The following is a 25,975-nucleotide window of genomic DNA, read 5'->3' as shown; positions in this document are numbered from 1 at the left end:
AACACTTTGAGCTTGTAAAGTTTCTTTCTGTTAGGAAATGTGTATATTCAGTATTGATTGTGTAACATTTCTGTCTTTGCTGGCTTTTAGCTTTGAAACACTTTTCGTGTTCTCAAACGGTGTTAGTATAGTATACCCTGCTGGTATAGGTGTAATTTAAATAGCTATTTCTTGTGAAAGCCCATCCATAGAGATTACAAGGACGAAGAATGAACCTCTGTCTCACTGAAATGTCGGCCTTTCTCCACTTTATCTGCCCTTCTGATCAAATTTAATCCCAGAGGCCTACAGCCAGCGGGGACTCAGACACAGAGAAAAATATTTGTCGATACATGTAGCTGTCACCTTAATCGGCCAATCAGTCACAGCTAACACAGCGCTGGCCAGCACCGTGGATATTCACGGGGTCAGATGACTGTCAATGATTGGCAGTCACAGCATTTACCCTGAGGCAGAGCTGGTCGTGGGTGTAAACAGGGAGCATGCTGTCATGGAGAGGGGACAAGCTGATGGAGTTGTGCCGTCAGAGGGACAAATGTGATCCCTTACCTCTCTCCACTGCTTGGACTCCACGCCCTGGGTGTACAACACAACCACTGAGAACAGAGCAGGAGGAGGTAAAGAGGAAAAGAGCAGAGGAATAAATGGTTAGTAAATCATTTCAATCAAGTAGCCCATTTATTCACATAGTGTTTGTTTAGTCCCTTCTTCGCTGCCACACCCTGACAACATAATGCAGTGCCAAACTTGACAAAGCTGCGCTGCATCAAATTCAGTGTGTGATGTCCACATGCAAAGATCAAGGCTCAGAGGCAAAACCCCTGATTCTTTTTTTTTTTAGATTTGAAGTGAAGCAGAGACGAGAAACCGCTACGTGACCTGCCATACATCCAGAGTTTCATCTTCAGGCTATTACAAAACAGGGCAAGTGTGCATTATTTTCACTGAAGCCCATTTACACAAAGGGCTTAACCATCCTCCCTATTATATAAAATGTCCCTTTCACTCTGTGTCCTGCAGGGAGGATCTAAGAAAATTTATTAATGGTAGATTCCTATTCTCACCAAAAGACACCCATTTGTATTCAGAAGCTGGTGCTTATACCCTGCCAGCATTAAGGTACTTTCTGTAGCACCCAGGGAGAAAAAGGATGTCATTACAGTTGATCTTTGAGAATTAATCTAAGCCATGCTCAGCAAAAGAAAAAGGGGAAAAAAAGTAAAGCCTTGCAAAATGAGATGGTGTCAAAAAAAAAGCAAAGCTGCAATTAGCATTTAAAGAAAACTTACTTGGGTCAGATTTGGTAAAAGTGTCTCGGTCCAAGAGGTTCCTGTGGGAGAAGGAAACATGGATATCATACATATGGTGTTATTATGATAAATTTTTACATCATTTCTTATGCAGTTAAATGAAAAAAAATCCATATGCAAAGAGCTACTGAATATCTGCAGTGACAGTGATTCCCAACCACACTTAACATCACAAAATTCATACTGTCCTTGAGTTTCATTTCAAAGTAAGTGGAACAATAAACCCATTCAAGATCAGTGAAGCGACACAGACGCAGAGGTGGCACTGAAAACAGACTTAAAGGTCAAGTGTGTTTGATTTAAATGAAATTATTTTCATTTGAAAGAAATTGATGATGCTTGATGATACATTTTTGTATATGTGTACAGTGTCGGGCTGCAGCAATTATTAAAACTAATTAAATTAAAACAAGTTACTTTGCTACACATAAAACAAAACATATTCATTTTGGTTTGTGGACAAAACAAGAGATTCGAGAACATCATCATGTCAAGGTTTGGGAAAACAGATTTTATTATTATTATATTTATTATTTTATTTTAATATTATTTTTATTTATTTTTTATATTTATATCAAGAGCTGGGCCTCTAGAGGTCCATCTAAGAAGTCAGCTGTTTGAATGTGTGACTGCAAGGTTCTGGAGGCCTCGTGTTGAGTGTGCAGTTGTGAGGGTTCTCTCATTTATCATATCAGTACAGTACAGGTTATGTGGTTCTGTTTTTTGTTTAATTAGAGTTAATGCAACATCGAGGATCGCTTCTTTGTCGCTTCATCCCGAGGTATCCTCAATTTTCTCCAATGTCATAACAGTTTTTGGGGCGTTTATTCCGGGGGAAAGTGTGATTTGTGAAATCATATTAAGTTGATTTGATTTCAAAGAAAGGTGTACAGTGCAGTAATGTGATAAAATACCACAGTATATAAGCTATTATAACTATTATCTGGGAGAAAAATGTAAAACGTCAATAAAATCAATAATATTCATGACATGAAAACCATGATTCAGGCTGAATAAAGAACACTGCATAAATCCTTGGTGTCCTCTCCTCAATGCTCCCCCTCTGCTGCTGTAGATTCATCTCCTGCAGGTAAAGCTGATAAAGAAGACGACGGCTGCTGTCTCAGCCTGTAGTTGTAAGTTTACAAAAAAACTCACATACTGTATGTATCTGAAGACGCGAGGCAAATTAAGAAGTCAACATTCAGAGTAGACAGCTTCTCCTTTAGCTTTTCATTATTTGCCAAACAGGCGCACTGTGTTTGATTAAAATGGCGGGTGGTCATTTCTATACTTGGTTAAACAAGTCAGTGTGATAAAGGGCTCTTACTGGCTTTTTACTCGTGAAGGTTATGATTACACTTCAGTGCTACAGTCGTGTTTGTAGTCACCTTGAAAAAGCACTTCTCACTGGTCTTCACCACCACTTCTGTGCTGTCCACTGTGTGTATGTGTGTGTGTGTGAGTGTGCATGTATTATTACCATGTAGACTAGCAGAGTCGGGAATCAAACCCACAGTCTTTAAGTTGAAAAACAACTCGCTCTACCACTGAGCTACTGTCGCCCCGACAATGGAATATTTAGTATAGTTTGCGCTTCTTTCTAATCATACTGGAAAAATTACGATATTCATCAGAAGAGAATAAAATGTATTGAATAAACCTGGTGTAATGGACCAGATATTTGTTTGCCATGGACAAACACAGGTTTTAGCAGTAACATTAATTATGGTTCCGGGGTCGTGCTATTGTTCAAATGTTGGAGAGGTCACACTGAATACTTGACACTTCAACCTGTAGAAGTTTTTTTTTCCCTTAAGAACATGCATACATGTTTCCTGTATTTCCTTAATGTATTCCAGTTAGGTGATTGAGAAATAATTAGTCTGTATGGTCATTATATTATTGCTAAAATAACAAATCTATTTGTGGCCAAAGACTTTTTGCAATATACAGCACATAGAAGATAACTAGCACTTTTGGAGTTGTGTGTCATTGCTGCAGGAAGGTAGAGAGTGTAGCTACTTTTGCTTTGGTGTTTCTGGCCTCAGGGCAGAGAGCAACAAACAATCACACACTCTTCATTCAGCATGTGGATTTATTTCAATACTCACTGCAACATGGCACTATCAATACATTGAACAGGTGCATCAGTATGCATCCCTGGGCTAAACTAGATTCAAAGCTCATTTGACATTCACGGCAGCATCCTGGTGTCAGAGGAGGCCAATACGCAATCCATGTGTGCCACATTGTTAAGTTGATCCAGTTCCACAGAGCAGAAGTTAGTTATGTAAGTCACACTCACTCACTTCCCCATTAAATCTCCCACACTTTGAACCACAATCAAAAAAACAAGGCTACCGCATGTCAGGATACCTACAATAACCTCAAAGTCATCTAATAAGGCACAGCCTTCCTCGGTGTGGTGGAGCAATCTAGTTTCCTGACACTGATCATCATCCAACGCCTTTTCAAGCTGCCAAAAACCTCACAGATTGGCTCATTCAGAATGAGAACCGCAATCAGTGCAAATATGATGTATGCCATTTTCTATTTTCTGCCTCCTCCAGCCTGGATGCTGTGTATTCTTTAGGGACGTTTTTCCCCAAAAACTCAAGCCATTCCCTTATATGTTTCCTTCACTTATATAACAAGATCTGATCAAACAGATATTACCTTCAAAATCTAGGACCGGTCTGCCATCACTCACTTCACTCATCATCTTAGCATCGTAGATGACAGACATTTTCCAGATGGTTTCAACACCTCATTAGCATATCAATATAAAGGTAAAAGCCTACAGTGTGCAGTAAATATCTCTTGTTTCTGGTGACTGAATGTGAGCGCTGTCAATAAATAACTTGCATGCAGAGCAAAACAGGTCCCATCCCTAAAGGAGGCAGACGGAAATTCAATGAATATTGATGAGATTTCAGGGCTGAATCCAAACAACAGGACATCATTCATGCAACAACATAATTCTGCAATCCTGGACACAAAATCTTCTGCCAGAGGGATATGTGTGGGGATAATAGATACAGCTTCGGTGGGCATTAGCCTTGGGCTTAACAGATAACAAAGCCATCTATGACTAACTGCCTCTTTACATCCACCTGTTACTGTCTGCCATCTGCTACCCTCACACAATTGACTTGTCGACCACTTTCTCCCGTCTGGTTGTGCGGGGAAGAGTGCGACACACAACATGACATACAGTGTTTCACTCTTGTGTTACTCAACAAAGACTTCATGTGCATTGTTTAACCTCTGTGAGCAGAACATGTCTGTTCCTGGGAGTAATAATTAGTATACATATTAATACACATATTAATCCACCATCTCACCGTGCACATGGCCAGAGAGCACAGAGCGGTAGAGCAGAATGGGTATTAACATCTCTGATAATCCGTCTGCTTTCACTGCAGATTTGCAGCCCATTCTAGAGGGTAACCTCTTCTCTCCACAGATCTCAGTGGGATAAGAGAAGATCATTATCCCAACAGCTGATGCAGAGAAGGTTTGTTGATTAGGATAAAGTATTCAAAAGTAGGACAAAGGTAATTAGATCCAGCTGCCTGTCGTGTATCCTTCTGATCCCCAAAACTTCAAATATCTGAATCAAAAAATGGCCAACATCACTTTCCATATTCCTCTTGATCCCACCACCTTCATTAAGTATCTGAGTATGATAATTTCCTCTTTCAAGTATTTAATGTTTTATGAATTCTGGGGATTCATTCACGCTGACACCATTTTTATTCTAAAAACTCTAACATTTGACACTGGTACTCAAGTTGTGGCTGATCAGACCTCCTCTAGAATTAAATATGGGTGTCTATTGTTGTTGCTTTTAAAATGTCTCTTCCTTCTCATCAAGACTCTCTTTAGTGGCTAAAAAACATCCAAATTACAAGTTTTGAAACCATATAGATGTTTTATGGGACAGTACAAGAAACTGATGGTAAGATGATGGTATCATGGTATTTGTGATTACAGCTCTAAAATGTCACTTCCTCTGGCTATGTGTGGGATGTATCTCAGACTGAGACACAACCACGGACAAGTAAAATCATTTCCCTTCAATCTCTTCATTCCATAAACAAATGTGATTTAGAAATATAATTTTTCTCCTCAATAATTTATGAATAAAACACAACTTCTACTGAAGTTTATCAACATCATATACATATGTAATGGTGCTTTTCCACTACATGGTACCGGCACGGCACGGCACAGCTCTACGCGGTTTGGTTGGTTTTCCATTACAATATAGTACCTCCTCAACGTGGGCGGGGTCACCACAGCACAGCTGCACGAAACTAACGTGACTTTGTTTAATAAGCGACACAACAAATACTGACTAGTGACTCGTAAAGCAGTTGTTTTCTGAATCATTAGAATCAGTTAATTTAAAAGATTTGTTCACAGAATGGTTCAGTACTTCCTGCATGTCCGGACACAGTCACTGAACTGAAATATGGCGGAAGGGTTTGTGACATGGCCCACCGCTCGAAATCTTGGCTCTCAGCACTGCTGTCACTAAATACACCAGACTCCTCTGTGAAATACTGACATTTTAGACCTTTCCTTTGCTAAATGTTGGAGATTAACGCACGTTTTCAGGATTGTTGTCTTTTTAACTGATTTACAACTCGGCATTGTTCAGTTTGATTCTTGTGTCGGACATCTTGCTCATGATTCCTCCAGTGACAACACTCTGACCAATCAGTGGTAGATAGTTTGACGACGTCACGCGTATCGGCTCAGCTCGCTTGGAACCTCACCAGAGCAGGTACCAGATATCGCTAATGGAAAAGCAACAAAAACGTGCCAAATTGAGTCGTGCCGGTACCATGTAGTGGAAAAGCACCATAAGTCAACCATTTACAGTTACATCATAATTATTATATCTTCTTTTTGTATTGTTATTATGTTAGAGTTCAATAAATGAGTCATTGTTTGCATTTGTTTGTCTCCAGGCTCCACTAAACCTGTTGTGGTGTTTTATGATTTAAGGGAGATAAAAAAAAGCTGCTTCTTAAGATTTCTATGGCGGTTGTCAAAATAGCTGAAAGGTGCATTAGCGCCATCTTCATTGCTCCGCCGCTGGGGCACACCAGATGTATCCTTCATGAATGGGCAGACGTCAGCCGCATGTGAAGGAGACGATGATTCATGTGACAATTGGGACAGCCCACGTCGCAGTGTTGTGACGCATTTCAACAACATCTAGAATGACAAATGCAGGACGCAGCCTCCACTATTGGGACACAGCTACTGAGTCATTCCTGTACTATTCATTAAAAATAGCGCCGTATGATACCGTGTACCAGTTTTGATACCACGACTTCCTTATACCGTGGTAAACCATTAAGCCGGCCATGTCTGCTGGAAGTGCAGAAGTATATTCTTAGCGACGTGGAAATTAGACCAATCAGCTCGCTGATGTTTATTCCCCCCTGTAGAAATGTCTGACCCAAATGCCATTCAGGCCAATTTCTGTCTGTCCCAAAACTGCTCAGGTCAATCCCATCCATTCATTTAAAATATCACCAACAGAGGGTTGGTGACAAAACCTGGCTCACTTCTGCATTAGCAATACTAGCCTGGTGCATGTACGCTGCAATTCATTATGAGCTAATTAAACTCAGTTTGGTGGTTATATGAATGTGTCAACTCCTTTAATTTGGGTAATATATTGAAAAATGTTTCAATTACCAGACAAGAGTGATTTAGATTTGACCTCCAAAACATGGCCAGAGTGCAGAGCTCTCACTTTCAGTCAGGTCCCCAGAGACATTTTGGGCAGCTACTTCCTCCATGTGACTGATTATCAAACTAAGAAATGTGGGAATTAATTCCTGCACCCACAGTCAGCAGTCACTTAATTCTCCACTTTCTACGAATTGTCCAAATCATAATTGGCACCTTGGAGAAACGGCCACTATTTCAGGGGAAAGTCATTTTAAATTGTCTTCAAATTGCCTGGCTAATTTCAATAGGAAGTGCCGCCTCACTGATTCTTAAAAGGACACGACAAATGCGAGTTTAAATCTCTGACTGAGTTAAAAGGAAGGACCTGCTTCTTTTTTTTTTTTACAACACAAACCAGGGAAAATGGCTAAGAGCAAAACATTAGAAGTGGATTTTAAGTATACTCCATCTCTCTTCACTTTCTCTCCTGCCTTTGGCCCTCTCCATTTTGACTGACAATAGACATTTTCTTTTCCACTCACACACCACAGGGTCAGAAAGTCGACTTTTTGTCTAATGCAACTTTAAGCAACATCTCGGGGGTCAGAACGTCCGAGATCTAAATGGGATGCATGTATGCAGCTGCAGAGGTTAGTCAGTCCTTTACACATCAGTAGAATTCCTTTAAGACTGAAATATTCCTTGGAGGCATTTTCACAATTTAAACACTCAGTATGTAATTTCTACAGCGTGGGGTCTTTCAGTCGATGCAATTAAAGTAACGTATTCTTCAGCAGCAGAATGCACAGCAAACGCAGTAAGTCATCGTGATCCATTAGTGCCAAATACACACAATAAAATGCCAACAAACTAAAGACACAAATTGCAGCTATCATATATGGTAGTGTAGAAAAATATGTTGCTCTATGGTAGACACAGACGTTTCCATGTGTATGGCATGTACAAACATTTTATTATTGGCAGTTAACTTTAAAAACATGTACATGTCAGAAACCACTGTCCCATTCAATCACGATAAAGGTCACTGACTGTGATGTGTGTTGTGACTCATAGGTTATTCTATCATTCAAATTTTAAGAAAATCACAGTAATTGCTCCTATGGATTCAAAATATTAAATCACAACCACAACACACCCGAGCATGAGTCTGTGACAAAAGCATATTGTTGCCAGCCCTATAACGCATTAAACTGCTGAAAGTGAAAATCTCTACACTGAATCAGAGTAATATAATTGAATTCCCAGATATGCTAAAGTGTATTGTTGTTTTTGTTTTTGTTAAATCTTTCAAAATCCACTTGGTTACATTCAGTGCCAATGCTGCTGTCTTTATTAGCAACAACCCCAGCTGCCAACCTTTACTGCGATGCCACCAGGTGTCTTTGTCTTCACCTCCATCTGTTTTATTATTCAGTTTCTTTCCAATCTGGGATCACTCTGCACGGCTGACTGTCTCACGGGCAATGACAGAAACTCAGTCATAAAACTGCTCTTCTGCCAGTGTAATAAATGTAATGTGTGTACACTGTGACTTCCTGCGTCGGGGTGGCTTTCGGTGTGTGACTAATGTCTGACCTGAGAATAATATCACTGCTAATTGCACACGGTGACAGCTCAGAGTGCTCAGTGCACTTAGCCTATGCTGAATTCATGCCAATTTTATCTCCACATTCCATCTGAAAAAAAAAAAAAAAAAAAAAAAAAAAAACACGCTGCAAATATGATCGCAGGTGCACATTACCGTGTACTTCACCGACTGGCAACATACAGTAAAGCATTACAACACGGGGAACAAGCCAGGCACGGTTCGTATTTCCAATTTCATGCTGTTTCTTTGGAGTGACAGTGAACGATAATTATACAGAGATGAGAAGAAACTGGGCGGAGTCAGTCAAGTGTGGAGCAGAGGAGTCAATTTCAATTTTTAGTAATCATAATATTAAAGCATACAATGCACTTGGGTTAGAGTATAACGATAATTGATGTTACTGGGGAATTAGATGCCTGTTCGGATAAAAAGCCTCGAGGTGCCTAAAGAGGTGAAAGCACACACAGCAGGTACTGTAGACCGACTGTGATGAGCATTAACTAACTAGCAGTCTGCATAAATATGAAAAACACTATTTTCCATTGGTGTAGCTTAGTAAATCTGATCAAGGATGGGGACGTTATCATTTTTCTAAGTTATGATTTCTCCACTGCTTTCAAACCTTTGTAAACACGTCACATGAACGCAGAGATTATAGGAAATGATGAGGGAGACAGTAAGAAATTCCATAAGAGGAGCTGTTCACATGCACTGTGCTGCTGGTGAATATGGTAAACGTGACCCAAGCCTTGTACACATTGCCTTGTTTTGTCTGGAGAAGAAAATTCACATATGCTAATTAATCTGACTTCTTTACACATTTATTCAACATTAGAATTAGTCATTTTTACGCACGCACACACCAATTAGTGATAGTGAATTTACCCCATCTTTATTACACATCAGTAGTGAACACATACAAGTGGCAGCAATTATCTGCACCCAAGGAACAATGCCTTGCTCAGGGGCACCCCGGCCCTTGGCCCATCCCGGGACTGAACCAACAACCTTCCAGTTACAAGCTCAATTCCTTTCCTCTTGGCTGTCCATTCAGTAAATTGCTTATGTAGCATCCATTCATGCTTATATGAGCAACTCAAATTACATTCCTAGCTTCTAAAACCCACTGTTGACCTAAATGACACATAGACAATATTTAAAATTTCAAAACAAACTTAGTTAAGTAAAAAATAGGATACGCAAGCAACTTGTATCAATTTTAAGTTATTTCAAGTGAGTCAAACGCATGAAAAAATTCAAAATAGCAAGATAAGCCCACTATAAAGGTTTCAATGTCTGTATAGAATCCCTCTTCAAACTGTCACATAACTCTATGCGCTGAGTAAAGGCCTAAATCACAGGTTCAATTCAATAAGGGCATTCTCACACTTACACGGTCAATGGGGCATAACTGATTTCAGCTTCCCGATACGCTTTCCCCCAGGATAGATATTCTTCACACCGTGTCGTCATTTTTCACTTCAGTGAAACGACAGTCAGCAAAAAGTGGTGCTGAATGCAGTGCCATGAATAATTTTTCATTTCACTGTGGAATGCATCATTCATCTGTTCACCCAGGGAAGAATAAATATACCCAATCAGATATTCAAATAAAATAGTGAAGAGTAAATCATTGAGTCATTTTGGTTTTGGTCCATAAAATATCGGAAAAAAACCTTAAAAAATGTTGATCGGTTTTCATCAAACCTGGAAATGATGATGTTCTCAAATGTCTTGATTTGTCCACAAACCAAAATTATTCACTTTTAATGACTTCTTATCAGAGCAAAGAAATTAAGAAAATATGCACATTTGAGAAGCTTAAACGATCGGAAATCTTGTTTTAATCATGAAAAAAGCTTCAAACCGATTAATCGATAATCGATTATCAAAATAGTTGTTGATGAATTTAGTAATCGATTAATAATCAATTAATCGATTAATTGTTTCAGCTCTAGTACATTTATTAACTATTTTTAGTCACCCTGCACTGAACAACCCACGGTCATTGATTTGTTATGCGTAACATAACATGTAAATAACCTAGAATGCCCTTTTGTTTAGCCAACAAAACCTGTATACATATCTTTGCCGTAAATGCACACACATTCCTCACTAACACAGACAGCTACAGTATAATCTACACTTTAGCATGAATGTGCCTAACAGAACAATTCCTCACTCAGATAATGTCAACAGACTTAACACTCCGACAATGAGTGTCGCGTTTATGCCGTCGGCTATAAGACTGTCAACAAGTGAAAGACCTTGAGCATATGTAACATAACGTGGTGAAAACTTCAGTGAGTAACCTGTCACACTTGGTACAAATCCACCACAAGCGCTCATATTTCCCAGACAAGCTGTGGTCTTAGGTCAACTGTCGCCTGACACAGCTGTCCACTGACTCACACTTCTGACCCTTAAGGTTCTCTGAAAATAGTGGCAAAAGCAGCCTGATACCTCTGAGCCGAGAGGGAGCGCTTTGAATTGTTTTTGCGACACCACACTCTTGACTTTTCCTGTCATTCTGTTCAACACTTTGGGATGAAAGGCAACACGCAGAGTGTTATAAACCACTGGCATGACACCACAACTGTGCTTCCATGGGATGCCCCTCTGCTGTCATACCTTCCCGATGAGAATATATTAATATCGTTGACACCATCACAAGCCAAGTGTCTGGGATCCAAACTCATTTTCACACTTTGTCAGGAGTTCATGCATAATCATCCGCTTCATCGACCCAATCCCAACATCCCCAAGATTAAAAATTAAAAAAAAAAAAATCTTGGCATCCTTGTTGCCTCTCAGCCTTGATCCTCAAAAAAAATGTGGCACATTGCTGACAGACACGAGACATAATACATGCAAAAAGCTGCCTGAGGTCACTCTTTACCCAGAGCATGGTACAAAAAGTATAACACAAAAAAAACAGAAACTTCTCTCCTACTAAAAGAGATCTTTTATCATTTTCAATCTTGCACAATGCGAAATCTCAAGGCCAACTTCACCGAGAATAAACATTTCAAACAGAAAAAACACAGTTTAATTGAATGTGTAACCATACGTGAATCGGATCAACAGCTCGAACAGCCATTTACACAAAAACAGCATCCGACTTACAGGACATAACAACACGCTCGACTAAACACTAGGTTAGTTCCGCAGCCTGAATCCCAATTGTCCTACTCAACCTATTGTTTTTGACAGACCAAAGAACAACGCAACACATCCTAATCGTCTTGATGATTTCATTAAAAGCTCCCCCTCTGCGCCAACAATTACCTCAGGAAGAGTACAGATCAAGAAGCATGCCCACAGTATTCAGACTGACCCCCAGGGAACAGCAATCGGTGGCTTCATGTAGCAGGAATCCTTTCCTGCGAGCATTTATCACACGTTGTTGACAGTCATGCGACCTCCCGTGTATTTCACCAGGTAATGGACCCCTCGGGAGCACAGTGACCTGGCTGAGTTAGATCCCCAAGCCAGGGAATGTATTGATTGGATGCAGCGCCACTACAACCAATCTATCACAGCAAATGAGTGGTAAGCGTGAGCAGCCGAGTGACAGCAGAGCAGAGACAAGGCAGCAGTGAACAACATGCAGCATCTTTACCCTAATGAAATAAGCAGATCAAGTTTGATGTTCAAGCTCTGGGAGGCTGAGGGCAGTGGAAAAAGATGGGAGGCTTTGTCAGCCAATTTTGCTTTTAACAGCCTACATGTGGTCTGCTGCAAATGCCCAACACATTGCTTTACATGCCCTCTGTTGATCTGTTAGAAGTTTCAAAAAATAAAAATCAAGCTACATCATTGTGCCTTAAGGTTTTCTTGCACTTAAAGGGGATATAAAACATTATGTACAACAGAGACCTTTCAGCATTCCAAAACACAAAGCTGCTCTTATACTCTACTACTGTGTCCCACTGTGTTTGTGCACATACACATACATGACTGTCCTACCATCTGTTGAATTTTTATTACCATTTGGTTTATTTGGTTGCAGGCAGCAGTGGAGAACAATAACTTCATGTCAAGAAAACAAGACAACAGGCTATAAAAACATACAAGTTAAATATCCACCATCAACATTTATGAGAGAAAGAGCGAGAGTGTTATAACTATAGCTATAACCTTGGCCGGAGCTCCTTCCTCATCTTGGAGAACAATACCGACACTAGCATGTTTGTCTTCAACTTCTTCGAGGCTTTCAGTCGTCTATATTTGAATGCACTACAGACACTTGTTCTTCCTTCCTTTTCTGGTCAAGATGTAAAACTTGGACAGGGAAAGTGGTAAAGTTCTGCATTTCTGTCACATAGCTGCAGTTTGCTGTGTTTAAATAACTCTGCTGTCAAAGTGCCATCCGCTGTGTTATTGTTTGAATGGTGCAACAAAACATCACACCAAACAGTTAAGAGAGTTTACGGCCAAATGAAAATTGAAATTGTGAGACTGTTATCAGTGAAGTATATACTTGATACTTAATTTCCTTAATTTCCATACCTTGTTAATATAATATATCTCTGGGGGTTTTCCCACTTTAAATGCGTATCATGTATGATACAACACAGTATATGGCCTTTTCATCCGATCAGTCTGCTCTTTTCTTGCCACTGCTTCACCACTGGAACCCGGGGCCAAGCAGAAGGGATTTGGGCTTGTAACCAAAGGGTTGCCAGTTTGAAATCCAGACATGGGTCATGAGCTTAGGTGCCCCAGTGCAAGGTAACTACCCCCCAATGCTCCACAGGCACAGATGTATACGGTCCACTGCTCTTGCGTAGTCACTACTGGTGTGTAATAAGGATGGGTTAAATGTGTGTGTGAAAGAACTCAAATCCTATAACTGTGTGGAAAAATGTTATTGTTTTTCTCATTCTGATAAGTGTGTTAAAAAGATCTCAATCTTATCAGCAAGATGTTTCACTCTGATTCTGTTCACTGGTCACTAGTCACATTCAATAAACGGCACATTTAAAATTAATTTCCAAAATCCAGGACATGGATCCCCGTTATAAACCAAAAAAAAAAAAATCACTATTGAATAAAATTCCATCTACTAAGCTTTAAAGGGTTTTGTGTGTGTGTGTGTGTGTGTGTGTCTGTATAAATTTCTTTGCAGCATTCATTACTGAAACTGTGCTTCAGGAAGCCCCAGTTTCCCTGAAGTCTTTGTACATGGGAACTCTGTGACGCTCTGGTAAGCTGAGATATAGAAGAGGGCACATTCTACAACCCACGAGGAATCACATTTACTACTTTTCTCATATTTAAAGCATGATGTAGCAAAATGCATAGATGACTCCTAAAATATTTAACGGCGCTGCTTAAATATTAATTAATGAAAACATGCTTTATTTTTGCCATGTAAGATGCCTGTAAAGGCGCAGGAGAGACACTTGGCCCTAGCCCACTGAACTGTATTTACTGTGCTTGGTTCAGCAGATGAAGAGACAGATGCAACTTGAGTTTGAAGAGCCATCTCATCATCACTGGGTTAGAGTGGAGCCGTTGCATCAGAGAGGCAGATGGACTCACTGGATGACCTGTGAGCAAAGCCAATCACAGCAATATACTGTACACTTGTTTTGACGCGAGGTTGCTTCAGTTCCTCTAGTGTTTGTCAGGGAGCTTGCTGCAATATTGGCAGAGGGTTATGAGAATGCCTGTAGGGCTGCACACTGCAATTCAGCTCCATGTGCACTGCAGTCTCTGAGGTCTAAGGCTTACTATATCAATTACAGAATAGAGGAGCCTGTGTGCATCTCACACAAAACATCCACAGTTGCCATTTGCTTCTCCTGGATGGACCGAATACACACACTGACAAGTGGAAGGTCATAGCTGCATACAAGGCTGTGTATTTCTTTTTTTCAACTTTTGTGATGCCCAGAAATGTTGCTAAGAATTTAAGAAGCCATTAAAAGGTCTATAAATATGACCTGCTGTAACAAAACAAATGGTTTTATTAATTTCTGAGCTGGAGCTTTGTTTGGAAGGTTTAATGACTGACAATGGAGCTGGATCCTTTCACCCCATGGGTATCAATACAGACTCATCTTAAATTATGGAGAGAGAAAAAAAAAGCAATATTGTGTACCAAGTGGGAAATAACACAAGTCCAGCTGCAACTCACACCGAAGACCTTAAATAGTCAACATCAATATGCCACACACACACACACTTGTTCTAATGTCTGTTAAACATTCAGTTGACCTACAGTGAGGAGGGATTAATGCCTTCACCTACAGCTCCCTCATCCTCTCCACCATGTAAAGGTTAACAGATTTGTTTTAAAATCCAGAACGGGTGACAAGTTTGTCTGCATGACAACAGCGGAATGCAACAAAGAAGTGTTTTTAAAGACTTTCCTTTCAAGGAGTGCAAATGAGAGGAGAAAACAATGGCAGTGGGGTGTTTGTTTGACAAAATATTGCCTGTAGCTTATGTAGATCTGAAATCGCTATACGTGCTCTGTTTCAACAGCAGCACTGCACATGGGAACACATCATTTACATGCATATACACTTGCACTGATGTAGCCGGGAGGTACAAGGGGCTCAACAAATGACTCACTGCTGATGGAAACAAAACAAAAATAATAAATCATATCAGCCTCAGTGAGATACTGGAATTAAAACTGTACCTACAGTACAATATGAAGACCACTTTCGGCTGCAGCAGTGTATTGTGCATATACAGTAACTACCTGCCCCACCCAAAGCACTTCCCACATCTATGGTGTTGGGAGGTTATGGGGGCAGGAAAAAAAACGCTATGATGGTAAAGGGGTTTTACTTTTTAGAGCCAGTTGAGATCATATTTTGATCTTCACGTTCTGAACTAACGTTTACAAGCAGTTGGTTACATAAACGCACACATCACATGCATCCTCGGGGGAACCTCACAGGCACCACAACAAACTATAGATATCTCAAGTGACATGAGCCACGCACTCACAAGCACACACACACTAAAATAGAGACTCTGCATTGATTTCCATTCATTTCGGCAGCCTAACCACAGCCTTATCCCTACCCTTAGCCTTAACTTTAATCAAAGCTTCAGAAATTAGGTTCTGTTTCATTAGGACCAGACTTTGGTCCCCACAACATCTACTGGTCCCGACAAGGTCAGGTTGGTCCAAAATGTCCTAGAGAGATAACAAAAACAAAAACGAGCACACACACAGTGCTGTAGACTGAGAATATGCTTTCCCTAAATAAATACCATATCCTCAAATCTCATAAATCAGAACACAAAACTAAAACAGGAAAAATTTGAGTGATGCACTGCAATCATTAGCAGGATATCCGATTCATGCATGTTAAAAATGATAAAATAAGGACTGTAGAGTGTTAATAGTACAGCGACGTCTTGGTTGTGCAGCAAAGACAAAATCACTGTTTTACCTCCTTAAAAGTTTTTATTCAAGAAAATAGTTCTTTCTCGTGACGAAATGAGGAAGAAAACATTGAATTGCTCGTTTGCCTCTTCATTATAACGTCCACTCTTAAAGAAAAGGCAAAGCAGGAGCGGCGGAGTTCCCCATTCCCTGACGCACACGGAGCAGCAGAGTGGACTCACCTGCATGATACGGTGATCTCCACTTTAGTGGCCGGGATGCTCCCACTAATGGGATCGAAATCCCGGACCGTCGCCGTGGCCTCCACTTTGTCTATAACGTCTCCCTCCATGTGTGCGGGAGAGTCGGTGCCAAAACCCCGACCCGCGTGAGTCCCTCTGAACCTGGAGAGCCAACGGTGGAGAGGCGGAGCGCAGCGCACTGATGAGCGGGAGCGGGTTTACGGTCCGGGCGAACCTCCTAAGTGCTGTCCATTGTGCTGTCAACAGCATGGAAAGTTCAGTGAGAGGCTGCAGCGCCGAGGTGACTGATCGGACTGAAGAGGGATCACATGCCAGGACGCGCCAGCGCCAGCTCCGCTCCTTCTCCGGCAAAGAATGCGCACCTCTGCCTGAGGAGCGTTAGAAAAGTAGAAAAGCTGGAACTCCACCCCTCCGGTCTGCATTCTCATGCATCCCGCCGGGCTGCGACTGACAGTCGTTGCAGATTCGAGCTATTGATCTGTGGCTGACGGAGCCCTATTTTGGTCCAAATTGGAATGAGAGCCTCTAATTGATATTAAACGAGCACAGAGGTGGATATTTCTTTCCCTAGGAAAAATAAAAAGCTCTCGTGTCGTGTATTTTTATTATTATTTCATTGAGCCACTTCTGTCTTGTTCTAAACCTAAGGCTCAAATTAATGACGAAATAAATGTTCAAGCTGAACCTTTAGGTGGCATTTACTGTATAATTAATTGTTGTTGCAGCTTGTTAAAATGGCATCAGTTCCTCCTGAGCCTCCGCTCTTGCGGCTAATTGAAAGGCAGATTGACGCTGTTTCAGCATCTGGACAGCTCCTCTGACTCCTGCAGCCTCAGTCACAGTCTCCTCCCGGCTTATCTTCCCAATTAAATAATAATAAAAATCATTTATCCGTTATTTCCTCCATGACAAGTGTACTGTATATTCGTCACCGATGGGAGACCGTGTTCACCCACGGGAGCTGTCATTAGAATTCAGTACCTCATTTCTGAGGAATTCGGCTTTGGTTAGGTAATGGTTAGGCATTGACTGGTTACTGTTAGGGATAACACTTAACGGAATTCAATGCAGGGTCCTAAAAAGAATAGCTGCGCAAACCTCTCTGTGTGTGTGTGTGTGTGTGTGTGTGTGTGTGTGTGTGTGTGTGTGTGTGTGTGTGTGTGTGTGTACCAGGTATTACTAATGTTGTGGGGACCAAAACCTGTTTACACAGTCACATTATGGGGACTTGTCCTCCTTGTGGGGACAAAAAGCAAGTCCCCATAACGTAAATTACTACATTTTAAGGTGAAGATATGTTTCATGGTTAGGTTAGGGTTAGGGTTAGGGTTAGGATTAGGATTAGGCCAGTAGTAATTGTGGTTAAGGTTAGAGTAAGTCTCCAAGAAATGAATGTAAGTCAATGCAATGTCCCCTCAAGTCATGAATGTCGAACATGTGTGTGTGTGTGTGTGTGTGTGTGTGGTGTTCCGTGATTGTGAGGTCATGCTGACTTTGTGAGGACATTTTTGCCAGATGCCAGAATTTTAAATGGTTTTTAAATGACACAGATTTGGTTTAGGGTCAGGGTTATAATTAGGCTTATGTTATGGTTAAAAGAGAGGTGTGTAACTTTTAAGTATGAACAAATGTTCCACTCAAACATTGTCAAATGAGTTCAGGTCTTTCTCAGTATAATAATTTATGTCCCAACTGATGGAGGCAAATTGCACAAGTAAATCAAGACAGCGGCAAAAATATAAACTTCCATTTAGAATTTACAAACTCCAGCTTTAAGGGTAGACACCAAGGAATACATTGTTACTACACTGTAAAACGCTACAGCCCCTTTTAGTTATGTCAAATTAATACTTCTATTTAACTCAAAGAGCTCTGACAAGTTTTGGATTTTAAACTTAAGTGTGCACGTTTTCTGAATTTAAACTTTAAGTTCTATGTTGTGTTGACAATTTGACACCTTAGGCTGATCTTGATGTGTTCACTTAACTAGAATTTCTGAGTTATGATTAAATTGTGCGTGGGTGGTGAAAAGGGCGGGCTTTCATTGAGCAGGGGTGAGGGGGGATGGCAGGTGGCAAGATGGAAAAAAAAAAAACAGCTATTACTTTTAATCTTGAAAGAAAATTGTCTTTAAACCATGGCAAAGTTTAAAGGTATATAAAATAACCTGTCTGCACATACAGCTAAGTTTTGTGTTCACAATTATGAATCTATAATCTATAAATATAGAAAAAAGTGGTAAACAAAAGAGGACTACTTTCCATGGCGGATGGATAATATGCAGCGCTACCTGATAACAACCTGTGAATAGAGGCGGACTCATTTTCTCATCGAGTTGAAGCAGCAGGACCCCTAAAGGAGAGGAACTTTCCTACTGATTTACCTTACCGAAGGTGAGTTTTTATATATATATTTTGATTAAGTATGTGTAAATCAATCTTAATGTTGTTTAAAATGATGTTTGAATGTAGATTTTAGTTTTTAACTGTAGCTGAAAACTTAATTGAAGTCGATAATAAGCCAACTACCGTGACCTTGTTAGACTCATTGTGGGCACATTTCCTTAACCGCGCCTTTTCTAAAAAAGTACATAATTCAAAAACATTAACCAATTAGGTCCGTTTTATATATATTTAATATGTCTGGTTTTTAGCTAGACGGAGAGATGAGACCTTCATTTGCGTCAGACCTTCGTTTAATTTTTCTTTTTTTTTTTTCCAATGTAAACCTGTGTTGTCAGTTAAACACGTTATTAGCGGAGTAAAAGCAAACCTCATTTTAACGGCGGCAATTTTTTTTATCGCGAGATCAACGTTCCTTTTGGCCGAGCAAAATTTGTAGTTTTTTCACATACTGTTGCAACAACTAGTAACGTTAAATAAAACTACAACACCACACCGGATATAGCTAGACCGGAAAGAGTAGTAGGTGAACGTTACGCTTTGAGTGGATGGCGCTCCTCCGTCTCCAAGCGGGCTCTGCGTATCCAACACAGCCTGGATCATTTCTCGCCGCACTCCCTACATCCAAGTAATGATGTATGCAGTGTTATCAACTAAGCTGGCAGACCCCCCCAAACCGTAGTAAGGATACGTCCAAAGACCGCTAGCTCCTTTAGCTCGGGTTACCTCGTTACGGCAACAACACACTAAATCACGGGACTTTGTCTGCGTTGAAGAACTGCACTTTGTTCACAGCACTGCAGGGTGATACACAGCCTCTCTTATTATTGTGCGGCTCTCACAATAAGAGGAATAACTCAAAAATATGCAGGGTGACAGAGATATTCACCTGCAGCTGGCTAATATATGTCTGATATCATGTATGTATATGTGCTATGTAATGTCTCTTCGTAGAATAAGATGTGTAATAATAATTAATCTAAAATAATATTTTGACACATTTTGGCTTGAACAAATATTGCGTCTCCTGCAATTTGAAATTGCAGTAAGCTGTATTGCTATTTCAATAACATTTGTATTAATTGTTCAGCCCTACACTACAGTATATGCCAATATTGTTTAAATTAAAAAAAACATTTGCAGAAAGTAAGCTGATCCACTTTTCTATGTTGATAAGAGCTTTGAAATGAGAAAAATAATGGGACAAAATTTAAATCAGTCTATTGTCTCCGTCACCAACAGCAAAACTGCATAACACAAAAGTAAATGTGTTGATAATTTTGTGTAATATGCCTACAGATAAACAATTAATATATGTTTTTCCCAATTTTCAGATATCTGCAAGAATGGGCATTTAATGAAGTGGAAATGTAAGTTTTGTCCATTCTTCAGCGCTCAAGGAGCCTTTAATGTATTTTCATTGTCTTTATAAAGCTTTATGCAGCTCCAATTTCTTTCTCTCATGCCCCCTTTTCTGTATTTTGTCATTTGTTTCAGCTGAGTGCTGAGTTCGACAGAGTTGTCACCAAAAACCTGCTGGAGTCATTTCTGGAAGGACTAGATGCCACAATGGCAAGTCTGTTGGAGCTCTACAAAGCTGGGGTGGCATCAAAGAGGAGGTCAAACCTAAGCAGTGTTCTACAGTGTCTTCAACAGGAGGTATGGACTGTTCAGGAAAACAAATCTAATTTCTTATAAGTATGTACCAAAATAAGATGATTATAGAGGATTCTATTGCATTTACATACTCTTGCCTTTTTTTGTAGGACACAAACCAACACAAAAGAACAGCTGCCTTACTTGGTCGTTCGCACTATCTGGCTGAGGATTCGTCAGACGTAATAAGGATGTGTGATGTAAGTCAATGTATTTACTAGGGCTGGAGAAATTACTCGATTAATAAATTAATCTTCATCTACTTTGATAATTGATTAATCGGTTTGAGTATTTTTGTTTAAATAAGAAAAAAAAAGTTTTCTGATTTTTCAGCTTCTTAAATGTGAATATTCACTGGGAATATAATTTCCAGGTTTGAAGAACACTGATCAACATTTTCAATGTTTACTGACATTTAATTGATGAAACAACGAATAATCAAGAATTTTGAAAATAGTTGTTATTTGCAGCCCTAGTCTTTTATACAGATTTTTTTTTTGCCATAATTAAAATATATACAATATTCCAACTACCAAGGACTAATCTGAAACTGTCAGTCTTTAACATATTTAACAAAATCTTCTACACAGAATTTACAGTAATAAAATGTAGGACTAACCTGGCTAATGTCAGACTGTATCTCAATCTTATTTGAGATTGAGTATTAGTGCAGACCCTGTCAGAATAAAGGTTCAACCACTGTTCAGCATCGGTACATGTTATACAAAACAGTACAATTTAAGAAAGATGCAGCAACCTGGCCCTCAATAGGCTGTATTAAAGGGGGTTATGTCTGTAAAAGTTTTAAGTATTGATAAAATAATGAGATGTCACAACTGTTCTATCAGTATATTTTGACGTTCATAAAAATGAAAAAAAAACATGTTATCCTTTATGAGACTTTAATTGTCTTTATCTTCGTCATCAGGCTCATGGAGAAACCCTTGATGAGAGGAATGCAGGTTGGACTGTTAATTGGACATGAGGAATCTCTGCACGGTGCATTTGCTCTCAAAGTCTTCAACGTGGCTGTGGTGGTATAAGAGACAATCATTCTTCATGACCTACAGGATGTGCCCACAGGCTTCGCCATGCTGATGGGAGCAACATATGCCTGAACCTCCAGTACCCACACCACATTGGGCCAAATTATAATATGGAAATGTATGATACTTAACAACTTGTCTTTGGTGTGGTTTAGACATTTTGTCTGGTTTTGTTAGCACAGCTGTTTTTTAAGCTGCTGTTTAACGTGGTTCAAATAAATGACTGCAAGAGTCGATTGTGATTATTTCAAATCATTCAGCTTGATAGCATCAGTCAAAATAAAATAGACATTCAAATTAAAACAAATAATGAAATTTAAATTTTCTTAACTTGATAGGACAAGTTGTGTCAATATAAAATAGTTGTATCAACTTGAAATTGTAATTTATTATAATGCAGAAAGTGACTTTTACATCTCTGTAAATATAGGACATTTATTTGTTTGAACTTGCTGTAAAGAGTTGAACCACAAAGCGATTGAAAGTTGAATCAACTTTATAACTAATAGATGAATGTTGAGATAACTATACCACTGCACTTTACTCAACTTTATTAACTTGAGTTTATTAGTCAAAACAAGGATAATGCTTAAGTTGAGTTGAATTGCAATTCTAAGGCAGCAGGTGAACTTCCGTTTGCAAGTTGAACAGACTAAAAATGTCTTACAGTGTATGAATGTCCTCACAACTACACAAAGACAGACATGTGTGTGAGAGAGAGAGATCATATTGGGGTTACCACTACTATCATCAGTCACAGCAAACAACTACCAGGAAATCACCGGGGACAGGATCACTGAGCACAGTGATTGTTTCTCCCTTGCAAAACACACACTTAAAATCAGTGACCGTGTCACTGTCGCCTCAAACTCACTACCAGAGGCAAAACAATCCTCTTATGGTAAAACAGCTAAACTCAGACACTGCCTCACACTCTACATTACAGCAGCACTCGCCATAGACTTCCCACATGAATGTTAATACAGGAACATAGGAACTGTAGTTATGTGGTTCACACTACAAGCCATCAGTTATTCTCCAAGAATCATTCCTGAGCAGCAAACATTGTGGGAGGTCTACTCCGTTTGCTGCTATATCTTAAGTTATACATTTGAGTGTGAAACTATGGCCAACTGGGTGATGAGGGCTGCACATTTTTGGACACAGCACCACCAGAGCACGGCTTCATTAACTCTATAATTAGGCCTCAGGACGGCCCTTGGTTGGTTGGTTTAGCACTCCCTTCACTGTGGTGCCTGCTGAGTGAATCTCTACTTTCCCCTCCTGCAGCCTACCACTCCTTACAGCTCTGGCAGGAGCATAATTAGTGCTGTATGAACCCTCTCCGTGTGCGTGTGTCAGCATAAGCAGGGGAGGACAGCCAGACAACAGGGGATAAAATCCATGACAGCACTGGTGACCTGCAGTATCAAACAGCAGCAACAGCAGAAGCGTGACATACTTTATGTAACTATATCTACCTTCTTGTGCATGGTTTACTTTTTTTTTTCCGCGCAACTTTACGATGCCACGACATTCCATCAATATATTATACTGCTTTAACTTTAAGTGTTGCAAGGAGCTGGAACAAATCCCGGCTGACATTAGACGAGAAGCAGTGTACACAAACACACACACACACACACACACACACACACACACACGACAGGACAGGTGGCCAGTCTATTACAGGACCAACATATACAGAGACAAACAATAATTCAGATTTACATTCACACCTCACTATTCTTATCTCTGGAGATTTAAGATTTCTCCATTACACTGGTGTGTAAACATGTACCGTATATAAAAAGTTTTATAATTGTGATGTCACTTGTCTTATGTGTACACAGTCCACTATCTGAACTGACAACAAGAAACAGCATTAAAGAAATAAGTCAACATTTTAGGGAAGTATTCCAACCTGCTTTCTTGCTCAAAGTTGAGAAAATCAATAACACTCAAGAAGCAACTGACAGGAAATGTTTGGCTTTAAAGTTGTCAAACTAACACGAAAAATCACTAGTTTAGATTCAAAGTTTAAGAGAAGCAAATGTTGGACCAGTTTATGCCCATGTGCATTTACTTCCTGGAGTCTTGCAGTTTTAAAAGATGATAAGTCACTGCATTACGCCATGACAACCAACTCACTAATATAGAATCACATTTCTCATCCAAGTCTACACAAGACAATGATAAGCAATACGCAAAATGAGTAAGCACATTTCCCAGATGGTCAAACTTGTTTTTGTTGACACGCAGCAATAGTTTAGAACAAACCAATAAACTGTTAATCCAGTGATAATCCTCAATTTCTGACACCTGCAGAGAGACATGAAAACGTCAAAAGAATCAGCCATCACTACCATCATATGTCTGTAATATAAGGCAAGGTTTGCTCAAAATGACCTTCACAATATGTATGAAGGCAAAACTGTTAACAGTTAAATCACAGAGGCAAATTTAATGTTATACACCTTATTCTCCCTCTACATAAATGTTCATATGTGAACTGTTTTACCCTTGAACCAAGTTCTTTTCTGCAGCGTCACCAGACCACCACAGTTACTTAATCTGTAATCCGCTGAATGTTTGTTCTGCCACTGAGGGTTGTGACATTCAGAAAAGCACGAGCATCTGTGTGCTGCTGGTATTTCCTTTTTTTAAATTGAAAAGGATAGCAATAAAGACGAGCGAAACATCAAGTATTTTTTATATTTTTCTGAAAATACTGTAAAGCTACATTCTCTGAATGAAGGGATATAAAATGTTTCATTGTCAAGATCTGGAGAAAAGCAGACACTTTTCAAGGACAGGTATGCAAACTGTGTCAAAGGTGTTTTTTTGTTTTGTATCTGTTGTGCAATTCACCGAAGCCCTAACTACCTTTCTGGATACCTCTGAATACTGAGAATAAATGGTGTTTTGATGTCAGCAGTGCAAAGAAAAACGTGGAATTCTTTGTAATTGCATGATGTTTGTGGTAAAATGTTTTAGTGAATAGGCTACAGTTACTATGCTAATCTTTCTAGCTTTTTCCTTGTTTTTGCTTTATTTTTACTATGTGGTTCCTTGTGTATTTGTATCTGATCTGTATCCTTTTGTAGTTAACCTTATGACTTATCTATATATCCAACAACATCACAATGAAAGTGTGAAGAGTCAACTTAGCCTCTTGACACCAAGAAATCAGAGGTATGAAAGAAGTCCTGGGGCTGTGGAAGTTCAGCTTTATACACTAAGAACAGCTACGGCATTCTTCTAAATCATCAATGTCCCTGTGCTGAGCTGCTGGAAGCACATTTGTCATTCTCCATTTCAGGTGATTTGATTACTGTGGAATTAGCTGTGAGTGGATCTCCAGTTAAACATAACAGTGCTGAAAAGAAACAAAAACCATTAGAAAAGCGTGCACTAGCACTAATGAGGAGAATAGAGATTCATCAAAAAATGTAAGGTTAAGAGGTGCGAGATATTGGCTCATTTATCTTGCTCAAGAGAGACACTTAGGAGGCATCACAGTTCAGGGCTTCTTAATGGAAGTGTCTGTAGAGGCACGACACATGTGTAAGAGCACATGCATGTAGCACCATAGTCTGTAGCAGAAACTCATTTGCTACACTGATTGAAAACCAGGAAATGTGGCGTTGGCAGCCTCTGCACTGTCGACAGTGAAAAACTGGAGCATGGCTGTTTTCAGTGCTGGTGAAACAGTGTTTCACTGTGGTGAAGGTCTGGCTCTTCCCTGTCAGGGACTTTATTATGCTGGAAAAGCGATTTATAGTCTAGTTAAGTCGAGGCATTTCCAGTTATAGAGTGCACAAGAGATACGATGTTTCAGAATGTCATTTGGTCGGTATGCTTGTCCATTTGGGGTTGCAGACCTCAGACATTTTCCTGTGATAATAGGTCGAGTGTTACAGCCACACGTTTAGTTGTAAATGTCCAAGTATACTTTGAAAGCACTCAGAGCGCAAACCTCCACCAAGGTCGCTCAGTTTCCCACAGTGTCAATACACTCCCTGATCCAAATCACCACCAAAATTGAATAATTCTATCCTTGTGCCATAACCTACAGTACATCCATCCATCCAAATTCATCCTGTAATTGTGGAGTTGCTCACAGGCAAACAAAGATGACCAAATACATAACCTCCCTGGTGGAGGTAAAAATAAGATATATTTATTGAGAGCTGTCATGCAGCACAGAATCATATTACCTTTTATAATTCCCAACTGTGATTGGTAGAAGGAAACAAATGCCTGCACATTTTAATAACAGCCAATAACATTGGGGGCATTTCTCATATCCTCTGATAGATCTCTCTGTTAGGCATCTGTGACAGCCAACGAATGTGTGGCAGGTTCACTTCAAAAGACAGGTCTTTTCTCTTCAACCTCATATGAGAAGCAAACTTTAACATTGATCACAGTTTGTTGGACCAATCTGATTTTTGATGCCGCCAACAATAACCAAAGGAATGTGTTGTGGCAAAACTATGAGCTGTGAAATTTGTTAGCTGTTGCAATTTCAGCAGTAATGATCCTGGAGACACGCAGAGACACGCAGAGACAACAGAACTGAAAAACATCATTAGCAAATCTGCACTGCACACGGTTTGCCATAGAGACAACTGA

The 25,975-nt window shown here is 39.8% G+C and overlaps 1 protein-coding gene and 1 long non-coding RNA gene across 3 annotated transcripts in view; one reads left to right on the top strand and one right to left on the bottom strand.

Moving 5' to 3' along the window:
• The window catches only part of cpne5a (copine Va), a 67,513-nt gene extending 50,545 nt beyond the window's left edge, over positions 1-16,968 (bottom strand). Inside the window, exons 1-3 of one of the 2 annotated variants that reach the window (XM_058643528.1) lie at positions 16,213-16,968; positions 1,290-1,330; positions 550-596 (exon numbers count right to left, since the gene is read on the bottom strand). In XM_058643528.1, coding sequence (XP_058499511.1) covers positions 550-596; positions 1,290-1,330; positions 16,213-16,322 — 198 coding nt within the window. In that variant the 5' untranslated portion in view covers positions 16,323-16,968. The remainder of the gene's footprint in view (positions 1-549; positions 597-1,289; positions 1,331-16,212) is intronic. The other variant, XM_058643527.1, reaches the window with a different exon arrangement.
• A 1,585-nt stretch (positions 16,969-18,553) lies between these two features.
• LOC131468790 (uncharacterized) lies at positions 18,554-21,569 on the top strand. Its single transcript, XR_009241740.1, has 5 exons — positions 18,554-18,626; positions 19,970-20,005; positions 20,133-20,294; positions 20,402-20,491; positions 21,220-21,569. It is a non-coding gene; the product is annotated as an uncharacterized LOC131468790 (long non-coding RNA).
• Positions 21,570-25,975: the final 4,406 nt, after the last annotated feature.

Source organism: Solea solea, chromosome 11, assembly GCF_958295425.1.
Source record: "Solea solea chromosome 11, fSolSol10.1, whole genome shotgun sequence".
In the NCBI taxonomy this organism is placed as follows: domain Eukaryota; kingdom Metazoa; phylum Chordata; class Actinopteri; order Pleuronectiformes; family Soleidae; genus Solea; species Solea solea.
Note: the sequence above shows the minus strand (reverse complement) of the source record. Positions and strands in the feature narration are given on the sequence as shown.